Source organism: Orycteropus afer, unplaced genomic scaffold (assembly GCF_000298275.1).
Source record: "Orycteropus afer afer isolate SDZICR_OR568_19922 unplaced genomic scaffold, OryAfe1.0 scaffold00007, whole genome shotgun sequence".
Classification (NCBI taxonomy): Eukaryota; Metazoa; Chordata; class Mammalia; order Tubulidentata; family Orycteropodidae; genus Orycteropus; species Orycteropus afer.
In genome coordinates this window covers 17,487,780-17,500,104 of record NW_006921594.1, presented here as the reverse complement: position 1 = coordinate 17,500,104, position 12,325 = coordinate 17,487,780, and the positions used below count along the sequence as shown (strand labels likewise).

The window sequence follows — 12,325 nt, the reverse complement described above, 5'->3', positions numbered from 1 at the left end:
TTAATACCATTTTTTTTTCCTTTTTAGGCTCAAAAGAATATATTTAATTTCCCAACCGACTTACTTTTTTGGTTGTTTAATGTATCTATTTTATTAAGGTAAAATTTGCATAGAATAAACTCCTCAGATTTTAAGTATTATGTTCCATGAACTCTGACAATTGCATAGAGTCATGTAACTACCAACCAAAAGAAGATATAAACCACTTCTGTTATCCATTGAGTTCTCTTGTATCTTTTTCTAATAACTCACCCATCATCACCTGGGATAATCTTTTTGACTTCTGTTGCCATAGATTAGTTTTGCAAGTTCGTGAACTTCATATAAATGAGCATCTTTAGCTCAACAGAATGTTCTAAGATTCATTAACATTCCTGTGTCTATCAATAACTTGTTCTGTTTTTTTATTGCTGAGTAGTATTCCACTGTGCCAATATAAAGGAGTTTGCTCATTTATGCTGTTACTGGACACCTGGGTGGTTTCCAGCTTTTGAATAAGATGCTATGAACATTCTTGTACAAATCTTTTCATGGACTTATTAAGCTGAGTCATTTCCACATACACAACACAGGACCACAAACTGTGGCAAATATATTTTTGATCTTTTTAGGTTAGAGGCTTTTCTTATAGATAAGGTTGATCAGTTTCTCCACCAACACTCAAGAAGAGGCATTTTCTGCTGGTTTACGCAGAAAAGGAATTTATTAATGGCAATTAGGTGCTTCACAGGATCTCTGTGAGAGCCAGATGATAAGGTTTGGAGGTTACAGAGCCAGGAACAATAACCAAATCAGACCATATGGACTGGAGGCATGATGATCACATCACTGTTGGCACAACCCTGTAACCCACAGGACAGACACTGAGTAGCCAGACCAGGGCAGCTGGTGAGAGCTCTGTTTCTCTTCTAGGCTCTTTCACCCTTCCCAGCAAAATGGATTCTGTCCAGCACGTCTTCACTCTCAATGCTCTCCTTGGAACTCTTTAGTGTGTGTTGATTAGTCAACGTAATTTATCTCAAGACAAAAATCTTTTTATAAATCAGGAAAATTATCCTCTTTATTTGCAATTACTGTCTCAGGTACATTTGTTTAGACTTCTTAGAGACCATGTAGCATCTCTTCATTCTTTCCCTTTCAATCTGGGAACATTCCTCAATTTTTATTTTCTAATTCTAAGTCAGCCTATGTAATTTTAAATGCCACTCTCATGTTTTTAGTTTCCAGGCAATCTCTACTTACATCTGAACAGATGCCTTTCTGCAATGCCTACTCCACCCCCAATGCAGTGTCTTTGTATCTCATAAGAACATGCAGTAGTTTTCTTTTGAATTTTATGATAAATTAAATCCGAGAGAGATGTCTCTAGTCTTTTGCCAGATCGTTTTGTTTTATGCCGTACTCTTTTTCTCCATGTTGATTTTTCTCCCTGATCATTTCCAATCATCCATGCATATTACAGGATTCTGAGATTGTGCTATACTTGACATTGATGGGTATGTTACCCAATTTTAAAAATAAGGTAAAGGATTCAGAGAATACTGTCAGTTTGAAAGAGAAACAAGGGTAATGTGGGATCAGCTATTTTGTTTATTGACATTTTATATTTTCTTTCCCTCTACCTCCAAATTATTGGGGTATTTTGAGAGGACTTTAGCATAGAGGCTTTTATTTCATATTCAAATTGCTATTGTTATAAAAAGGCTCTAAATATGATTTTTAATTTTTAAAAAGCTTGATATGAATTTGCAGCTTAAAACATCAGAAATATTTAAATCTAAAATTATAATATAGAAAATTCAAATTACCTGACTTTATTTCTATGCAAAGATTATCAAATCTACATCTATCATTTGCAAGTGGGGCAACTTTTACTTCAAGAACAAAATTATACTGGCAATTTAAATACCACCTTTAGTACTCAAGTACCCTACCTTAACCCATCGTCCAACTTTTCTTGTAATTTATTCTTTTCAGATAATGCAGATAAGGGAAAAAAGAAAACTTACTTTATTCAACAATAACTGACCTCCTAATTTTCATTATGGTAGCTCTGGTGGCGTAGTGCCTAAGGCATTTCACTGCTAACCATAAGGCTGGTGGTTCAAACCCACCAGCCACTCCTTGGAAGGAAGGTTGGGCAATCTACTTCCATAGTGATACTGCCTTGGAAACCCAAGGAGGGGTCACGATGAGTCGGATCTGACTCCATCCACGGCAGTGGTTGTGTTGTGTTTTAATTTTCATTCTAACAATTCAATATATATTAAAGAAAACTAAATTTTATGTGTGTGTCTGTAATTGTATGCAAGAACTAGAAGATTCTCAAATACTATCAGACATATATCTTTATTAGGTTTGTTTGTGTTAAAAATTATAGACTATAAACTAACTTTGTATTTTTAGATTTGGACTAGCCTTTCAGAAGCAGTTAAATAACAACTGTATGCTTTATAGTGACACAGATAAGAGAGCAACCATTTCCTTCTGAATAATGATTGACAGAATATTCAGTAAGGGTGGCACAGAGTGAGTTGAAATTTCCCTTATTGTTGATAATCTCTGCACTGGTATCACAAAACTTTTGGCTATAGAATATTCAAAACTTAATTTCTATCATGCCAATTAAAAGAATGGATTTAATATAAGCAAATGTATGTTTCTTAGAATTTACTGTACAATTTATCACCTAAGAGAAAGAAACTGAATTCTTTACCTTAAAACACCAAATATTTTCATATTTCTAAGTCACTACTGATTCTTTCACAAATTTGTATGTATCAAGATATACTTGGTTGTGCTACGATACCATGTAACATGGTTTTGCAAATACTTTCCATGGTCAATGAATGTGGCTCGTATTTCTACATATTGTAATGACTATGCATGTGCATTAGCATATGGTCAGTCTAAAAATCACATCAATTTTTTAAGAAATTCAATCATAGTTCTAAATAATTGGCTAAATTACTTCTTATTAAATAAAATACCTTCTCTGATTTTACTAAATGTAGACATTAAGGGAAGAATTTAAGTTCATTTACTGTACTGAGTCTGTATCAGTGGTTCTCAACAAGGAGACTTCTCATTCAGCCATCTTCTTCCTCCAAGTATAATACTTTCTTTTCTTGGCTGTCTTGACTCCCTACTACATTTGCATATGGCCATAATCTTACGTCCTCTGACTTCAATATCTATGTTACTGATGGTGGGCAGATCATTTTTAAGATAAAAGACAGAAAACTAATCACCGGACCCCTTTCATTAAAGTTTGCTAATCAGGTGAACTGGATGTGTGGGTAAGGAATTATGTCAATGAAAATGACAATCAAGCACCCGGTAATTATCTCTTGGGTAGATCAGGGTAACCTGATTTCTTACCCCTTATCAGAAAGTCCACACATGGGACTGATAATTAATTTTTCTGGCTCTGAAGGTAAAGACTATGGTCATACATTGTTATGACAATACAACAAGTGCTGTTAAATCCAGAGTTATGGCTACAGATTATGATCTTACACACCATTCAGAAAAGACAGCATTTCTGACGCCAGGTATTTGATTATCAGAAAAACAAAGTACTTACGAGCTGCTTTGATCTGTCTCTGCGTAGCTTTGTATCTTACATGGCCAAGTCCAAGAACTGCATAATGATCCTGGTTCTGACAAAGACACAAAGAGGAGTCAAGTCTGAAATAGAAAACCAGATCCTACCCCTTGTGTTTTTGTATCCTAAAACAGTGTTTCATAAAGTAAAACTCCCGTAATAGGTGTCCATTGAACAAGTTTGGGAAATGTTGACTACTGTAAAGCTCCCTTGATGATTCACATGCATGTAAGTTTAATAAAGGCTCTGTGAAGTCTTGTAATTAAAAACAAACAAAAAGAAATCTATAAAACCCAGCATTTTTCAAATGAACTTGAGCACAGAAGCCCCTCTTTTTTCCTTAACACCTATTAACGTTCTATGACTGTCCTTAAATAACAGCCAGAAAGATTCTACAACTGAGGGCAACATTATAGAAACTCCAGAAGGCTGGGCCTGTGGACAGTGATATGATAGGACTAGGAGACGTATAGTAAACAAGGAAGGGTGGGTGGAAATTTTGAGAAACCGGGAATAAGGCCTCTCTGGATAGGAAGTACCTGCATTCATTCCTGCTTTGGTTAACATTGTACTGAATTTAGAAGCTGAGGCAGCTACTGGAGTGAAGACTCCTTAGAGAACTCCAAGGATGAGTGTGTAGCTAATCTTGAAGAATAACGTCAGCCACCGAGTGGGCGCCATCAAGTAGGAAGAAGAATTGAGGGCATAAGACATGGGGGAGATGAATCACAATAGGACTGACTGGTTTCACTTTGAAGACACAACTGCAAACTTCAAATGAATGAGCCCCTTTATTCTGCCTGGAAACCACACCTTGTTCTGGTCAGTTCACTTTTCCACTCTCCAAGAAGACTATAAAGGAGCTTCGGTAGTGCAGTGGTTAAGGCACTCAGCTACTAACCAAAAGGTCAGCAGTTCAAATCCACCAGCCACTCCACAGGAGAAAGATGAGGCAGTCTGCTTCTGTAAAGATTTACAGCCTTGGAAACCCTGTGGGGCAGTTCTACTCTGTCCTATAGGGTCACTAGGAGTCAGAATCAACTCGATGGCACTAGGTTTCCTCAAACCCCACACACCCTTTCCACCTTCTTTGACAGATGTCAAAGTTAAAATGTACTTTACTGAAAAAAATAAATAAAATTAGCTTTCTCAACTTCCAGCATCTTTCTACCACCTTACCACTTTTCCTTTTCCCTTAGTTCACAATTAAGAAAAGTATCCTTCCTATTAAGACAAATCACTCTACCCTTGTTCAGGAATTCCATCCTCGCTAGGCCTCTGAAAGAATACCATCTTTCAGTTACGCTCTATTATTCTCACCAGTATGCAAATATGCTTGGTTATCTCTCATCTTTAATACCCTCCCATGATCCTTGTCCAGTTACTGCCCCATTTCTCTGCTCCCTGTCAGAGTTAAACATCTTAAAGAAGCAGCCACACAACTTTCTTAGCCCCTCTCACATTAATTTTCAGCCCACCCCTTTTGGCTCGGCTCTGCCCACCCCACCTCAGGTGCCATGAAACTGCTCTCTTCAGTATCAATTTCCAAGAGCCAAATCCAAGATCATGTATCTGCCATCTCTCGACTCCAACTCTCAGCTGCAGCACAGCTGACTCCTTCCTTGAAATATTATCTCCCCTTAAGAGTCCTTGTAAATCTAGTCTCTCCTTGTTTTCCTCCCATCTCCCAGCCGTCTCTTCAGCCACCTACACTGGCTTCTTGATGACGTGCAAAACTCAGTCCCGGGTTTTTTTCCCTCTGCCTGTAAATGCTGGTCCTATGTGATCTCAACCAATCCAAGGGCCATAATACAGCACTTCGTGTATCTGATGACTCCTAAATTAACACTAGTGTTGACGCACACGAACCAGCACCTCCATCCCTCTAACCTCACGGCCTGTCATTCTCTCCCCTGGTTACCCATTTCCAGATACAACCATTTTTCTCAGTTCACTGAACACACCAAGCTCTTTACTACCTCAGGATCTCATTTGCTGCTTTCCTTGCTGAGTCCATTCTCCTCCACTCTTCGTGAGGCAGCCATCTTATCGTTCAGGTCTCAGCTTAAATGTCATCACCTTATATAACAGACACCCTTCTCCTCCACCTCAGCTGCTTTTTTTATTCCCTTCAAAGCCCTTGAAAATTGTCAGAGCTTAAAACGCTCCACTGGGTTTGCACCGACTCTTCCTCCTCACTTCTGTGCCCCTCCCTCCCTCGCTATGCTCTAGCCACACTCGCCTTCTTTCAGTTCCCAGCATTCCTAGCTTCTCTCTGCCTTACGGCCTCTAGACAAGCTCAGAGTGGAATGCCGTTTGCCTGTCAATAAGGTTTTACTTTACATGCCAACTCCACAGGCTTTCTATCAAAGTAGTCACCTGGACACTCTAGTCACATTCTTGCTTATGGTTGTTTCCTCAATGGAATGTAAGTTATATGGGGGCAGTGATGTTGCCAAGCACAGTATCCTCAGAACAGTATGTAACATATAGCGGGTGCTCAATCCATATTTGTTGAATGAAATGATTAGCTAAATGAACGCAAGCCACCACCTTGTTCTGATCTCATCTCCTCTTTTCTGTTTCAAAGACCTTACTCCACTCTTTCTCTTATACCCTCCATTCTTCTAATCTACAAGACACTCAGCATCCCCCCAATCCATCTTCTCTTGATATTGCTTTTCCCTCAGGTTACTGCTCACTCTTGTTGCTGTTGTTAGGTGCTGTCAAGTTGTTTCTGACTCAGCGACCCCATGCACAGCAGAACGAAACACCGCCCCATCCCGCGCCAGCTCCATGATCCTTGCTGAATTTGAGCCCATTGTCGCAGCCGTGTCAGTCCAGCCGTTGAAGGCGTCCCCTCTTTTGTCGACCCTCCACCTTACCAAGAATGACATCCTTCTCCAGGGAATGGTCCCTTCGGACAACATGACCAAAGTAGGTGAGACCAAGTCTGGCTATTCTCGCTTCCAAGGAGCACTTTGGCCGCACTTCCTCCAGGACAGACCTGTTAGTTCTTTAAATGCAGACTTGGGAGTGTTTTATACCTAGGTCTGGACTTCAGCACTTCTCAGCCCACTGAAATCCTTTCCCATCCCAACCATTTTACTGGAACTGCTTTCAATGAGGTCACATACACTTACTCACGGATTTGTCAAATCCAGCCTATCATTCTTCATCTTATCTTATTGACTTGCCTCTGAAGCAGTGACACTTGTAAGTATCTTCTCCTTAACTCTTCTTACTTCCTTTGTTTCTGGAAAAGTATAGTGTCAGACTTGTTGGATTAACAAGTCTTTTCCCTCATTTTGTTCCTACTCCTTCCACCCTTTTCCCTGGTATTCTTTGCATTTCTCCTCCTCTGTCCACATCTTAAATATCTGTGCTCCTTAAGGTTCAGCCCTTCTTTTTCAAAACTGATCATGATGACAGGAATAGGAGGATCAGCTAACACTTCCTGAGTGTTTATTTACTTTTCTTTTATATACAAAGAATTTAAACATTTAATCCTCAAACAATTTATGAGATTAGACCATCTGTTTAGCATTTATCAGGGTCCCAGCACTAGAAACTTGACAGCACCTAACAACAATGACAGCTCTAGGCTAAGTGCATCATTTCATCAATCCTCACTATAATCCTCTGAAATGACGATGTAAGCAATCTCCATTTTTACCAAAAATGGGAATGAGGTACAAAGAAGTGGAATAATTTTTCCAAGGTCCCAGTGCATTAAATGCTAGAACCACATATGAATTCAGGCTTTCTAACTCCACAGCACACAAACAAGTAATTATATTAATCCACTGTTGTAAATTTGATTCTGACTCCGAGTGAACTGATAAGACAAAGTAGAATTGCCCCACAGAGTTTCCAAGGCTGTACTCTTCACGGAGGCAGAAAGCCACATCTTTGTCCCAAAAGCTGCTGGTGGGTTCAGACTGTTGCCAAGCGCTTAATTACTGTGTCACCAGGGCTCCTTTAAGTATATAATATTAACAAAACCAAACTCACTGCCCTGGAGTTGGTCCTGACTCACAGCAACCCCTCTCCTTGGGTTTCTGAGGTATTATCACTACAGAAGTAGACTGCCCAATCTTCCTTCTGAGGAGTGGCTGGTAGGTTTGAACTGCCAGCCTTCTGGTTAACAGTTAAATGCCTTAGGCACTATTGTCTATATTCTTCTACCTTACTAATGTCATTCAATTCCCCAGAGCCTCAACTACCACCTTTGAGCCAATGACTTCCAAATATCTGACTGTAACCTCTTTTCAGAGTTATGAATCAATTTCTAATCATCTACTAGACAATCTCATCAGTAGGTCACAAACACCTCAATTTTAACATAATTAAGGTTGAAAACAATTAACACCCTGCACAAACTTCCTTTTCTTGAATCCTAGTGTTGATTACTGACATTACAATCTAGCAGGTCATTCAAGCCAGAATGCTTAAAGGCCTTCTGAACACCTCCTCCTCTCATAATACACGGCCAAGATCAGCAAGGAATATCAATTCTAACACCACCATCACCACTACCCCCCCCAAAAAAGAACCCAAACCAATCTGTCCTCTTTCTCAGAACCCAGCGTACCTTTGGTTCAAGTCTTACATCCACCACTTGGATTACCACACTAGCCCTATAGCAGTGAACTTCACCTGCCACCAGTCCCCCCCCCCCCTTCAAGCAATTTTCTGTACTGCCAAGAGAACCATTTGTCTAAAAAGAGCTTAGAAACATGTGATTTCCTACTGCCCTGGGGACAAAAGTCTGAATTCCTTCCTTAGTGTGGCACAAAAAGGACACTACAATTTGGTCCCGAGTTCATTTCAGGCCTAATTTCTCACCACCATCCTCATATTAACTTACACTACTCTTTATTAAGGAGCTCTGGTGGCATAGTGCCTAAGGCACTTAACTGCTAATCAGAAGGCTGACAGTTCAAACCCACCAGCCACTCCTTGGAAGGAAGGTTGGGCAATCTACTTCTGTAGAGATACCACCTCGGAAAGCCAAGAAGGGGTCGCTGTGAGTCGGGGCTGACTCAACGGCAGTGCGTTGGTCATGTTCCTCTTCATTAATCCCTGAAGAGGCAGTACACACCCTTCACTCTTTGGGTCTTTGCTAATCTAGTCCTTCTGCCCAGAGGCCCTTTCTTCCTTCTCTGCCTCAGACACTGCCACCCACCCTTTGAAGACCAGCTCTAACATGACTTTTTTCTGTAAAATCTTCCTGAACCTCTCTACTCATGACTTGGCAAGAAACAGGTAATCACTGCTGAACCACCTTAAAATAGTTTATTAACAGAAAATTCATGGGAAAATTGCCTATGTCTAACAAAACGTCTGACTGAACAAAACATTCAGACATTAAATACCTTCCAGTCTTTGGGATCAAGTGTTTTCAGCATGGGAAACTCTTCTAACTGCAATTCTTCATCTTCTGATTCCTCTGATAACTCTTTCTTATCCTCCAGTTCCTGAAAAGAGGCAGAAGCATTTCTGTTTCTCCTCTTAACAAAAGCTTCAAACCATCTTCCCACAGGTTCGACTTGACATAGTGTAGAGGCTGTGATTGAAAGTGTTAAGAAGAGGCTTCAATGTAATGCATGGAATAAGTCTGTTTCAAGGCAACAAGTCTTCTCAGGAAATAAGATGAAACAGTGGAACCATCAGAATATATTTTAAAAGCATCAACTAAGAAAATAAACACAATAATCCAGTTAACATAAAGATCAGCAATAAATAATCATTTCCTAGTATTCATCCATCTTCTTCCAGTTATCTGACACAGTAAAACATTCTGCAATGTCAACAATAAATAGAGTTTTCTAGGGATATGAAAGGAAGTTGAGGAACAGGGAGAAATGTTGCAAATTGTTTTACTATAAGAGCAATAACTGAAATAAAGCAATAAATACTGATAAACTGTCACCACAAGCTAGTCTCTTCAAAAACAAACTTTCTAAAAGCAACTCAAAATATCTTAGGTAATTATTAAAACTTGAATTCAGACAGCTCTTAAAATTTTAAGAATGTACTAGCAATGATTTGTTCTGAAAGATAATTTCCCAAGCAGCTGAGGGGGGATTTAATGCAAGTTTTTGGGTATGAAACCAGAAGCTCTGGGTTTTAGTCCAACTCACACAATTAGTGGCTATGTGTCCTAAAATGAGTCAGCATGACTTCAACTGTAAAATGGGAATAATAATACCTATCTCATAGGCTTCCTAGGAAGATGGAATGGGAAACCATGAAAGAACTTAAAATCATAAGGTGTTTTATAAAAACGAGGCAGTCTCATCATTCCTGGGAAGTAGGGGTAAACCACTGTACATCCATATATTGCCAATTTGAAAAAGGTAATTTATATTACTTTTGGGGCAGGAAAAAAGTGAACGTCTTAATTTTAATTTCACATTTCACAAGAAAGCAAAGATGTTTTCTAGTAATAAGTAATCATTCCAGTCATCAGTTCAGTAATAAGTAACTCAGGTGTAAGTTTTCCTTCCTGATAGTCACAATTTTCCAAAAACAACTGACTTTTCATGTTTTAATTAGTTTGGGAAATTAAGGGTCCTTCATCCTACACAGGAGAGGATTTAAACACTATAACTGTGAAGTACTACCTGTTTAGTGTGGGAGTGGCTTTTAAGAACACTGCCATTCAAGCCTTTTTCTCTTGTCAACACGATTAGAGACTTCAGTAAGCGCAAATGCAACATGTGCCATGAGGTATGTTCAGAATCACATTCTACAAGCGTCTATGTAAATGTCTATGGGAATTAATGCGTATCATTGAAACTGGAGACTCTCAAATTTACAATATCCACGACCGTCCTTGACTATAAATTAGGGAATCTACAGCAGCAGGACAATCTCACTTGTAGTGACTGCGTTTACAAGTCTGTTGTACACGAATCTTACAAGCGGCACTGGCAAGGGTTTTTAACACTGAATATGAGGAGCGGTGTCTGAGTTCTGACTTTTAAAAAGCAAAGCAGGAGCAAAGGTAAAGAGGAAAAAAGTGTTTAATACAACGCTAGCAAGGCTTCACACGACCCCAGGCACGTGGGGTGCTCGCGGACGGGCAACCTCTTCGTCGTAGACAAGGAGATACTTATGGGAACATTTTATGGTATCCTGGGGTTTCGATCCTGAGCTAATCAGTCCGATCCATGAGTCAGCAGGTGGGAAATAAGGAACAAACCCGTGGGGCAGAAGACGCCCCCCACCCTCCTTCCTTCTAATCTGGCGGAGGATTACTGTATAGCGGGAGCAAAAGAGCGCTCGTCCCGGCCCCACAAGTACTGGAGCGACTCGCCAGGGACAAGGGCCAAGAGATCTCGGGATCGTCAGCAAAGGGACTAAAACAGGGGTGGCTGCGGCGGGACAGAGTGGAGGTGGGTGGGTACGTACCAGAGGTCAGAGCGTGGGTGATGGTGGTGCCCTGGCCGTCCGCAGCGCTCGGCAGGAGCAGCATGATGGCGCCGGGGCCAACCCCACGGGCGCAGCAGTTCGCGACCCGGGCAGAGGGTGCTTAGCTTTCCCTCCGGCTCTACCTTCCAGTCCGAGCCTCGCGCCTTGGCTCTACGACGCCCAGGAACCGGCGCATGGAGACGTTCAATAACCACTTCCGGGATGGAGCCTACGTGGTGCAGTTGAAAATCCTGTCCCTCCCGCCAGCGTGTGCGGCTGCTTCATTCCTTCACTGACTCAGAGCTGGCTGGGGACCGAGACTAGCGAAAGAACGGTTCCTAGACTCCTCAATTCCCGTATAAAACAATTATTTTTTTCTCTCAAATGCAATACATAGAAAATAACTTTCTGAAACACAGGCTTCCATATTCCATGTCTGAATATAACCACTGATTTTTCTAGTAGCTCTACTTGCATAATTCAAGCACGAAAAACATGTTTGTGAACGAGTTGACAGTGACTGTCACAGATGGTGGCAGCTCAAAGGCATTTGACTGCTAACTAACCAGAAGATTAGAGGTTCAAACCCACCAGCCGCTCCGCGGAAGAAAGATGGAGCAATCTACTTCCTTAAAGATTTACCCCCTTGGAACCCAACGGGAGTCGCTATGAATAGGAATTAACTCGATTTTGAGAGTTTGGTTTTTAGTTTTATTATGGTATGTGCATCCACAGAAAATTATATATATGAGTTCATATTATACTTAAATATATATATTACTTATACACCCGTGATGCATTTGTGTTTACCTAAATAGTAGTAGTAACTAGCGTTTGTTGTGCTATTAGTTTATTATCTCATTTAATCCTCATATTTGTAGAAAAAAGCCCTCTCTATTGGTAGATTCTAATCCAGGGCCAGCCAAATTTTTAACATTACTGTAATGGAATAAAGTTTTTTTTTCAAATTATTCCCAATTATAGGACTCCAGGACTTTACTGTTTAATGTGTAATAAAATCGTACGTACTCTATCTACTTTCTTCTAAGACTGCAAGAACCAGCAACAGAAATGTGGCTGAAGATTCGCCCTCAATACAGTTTCTGCAATTGGTTGGCGAAATAAAAGACTTGATGTGCCACTCTTTGGCAAAGAGCATCTGAATTTAACTAAGTATTCTCTAGTAATTATATTTTCGCTGTTTACTTGAATTGGTTTGTATTATCTGCTGCATGGGAAAATTGCATTTTGAAATTGGTATTTCAAAAACTGTTCATATCTTCCCAAGCCTCATCTTGT

The 12,325-nt window shown here is 40.2% G+C and overlaps 1 protein-coding gene across 1 annotated transcript in view; it reads right to left on the bottom strand.

The window, feature by feature from the left end:
* Positions 1 to 11,090, bottom strand: part of DNAJC2 (DnaJ heat shock protein family (Hsp40) member C2) — a 33,918-nt gene extending 22,828 nt beyond the window's left edge. The window contains exons 1-3 of the mRNA XM_007944599.2: positions 11,027 to 11,090; positions 8,986 to 9,176; positions 3,587 to 3,662 (exon numbers count right to left, since the gene is read on the bottom strand). Of these exons, the coding sequence (XP_007942790.1) occupies positions 3,587 to 3,662; positions 8,986 to 9,176; positions 11,027 to 11,090 (331 nt within the window). The remainder of the gene's footprint in view (positions 1 to 3,586; positions 3,663 to 8,985; positions 9,177 to 11,026) is intronic.
* Between the last annotated feature and the right edge of the window lie 1,235 nt (positions 11,091 to 12,325).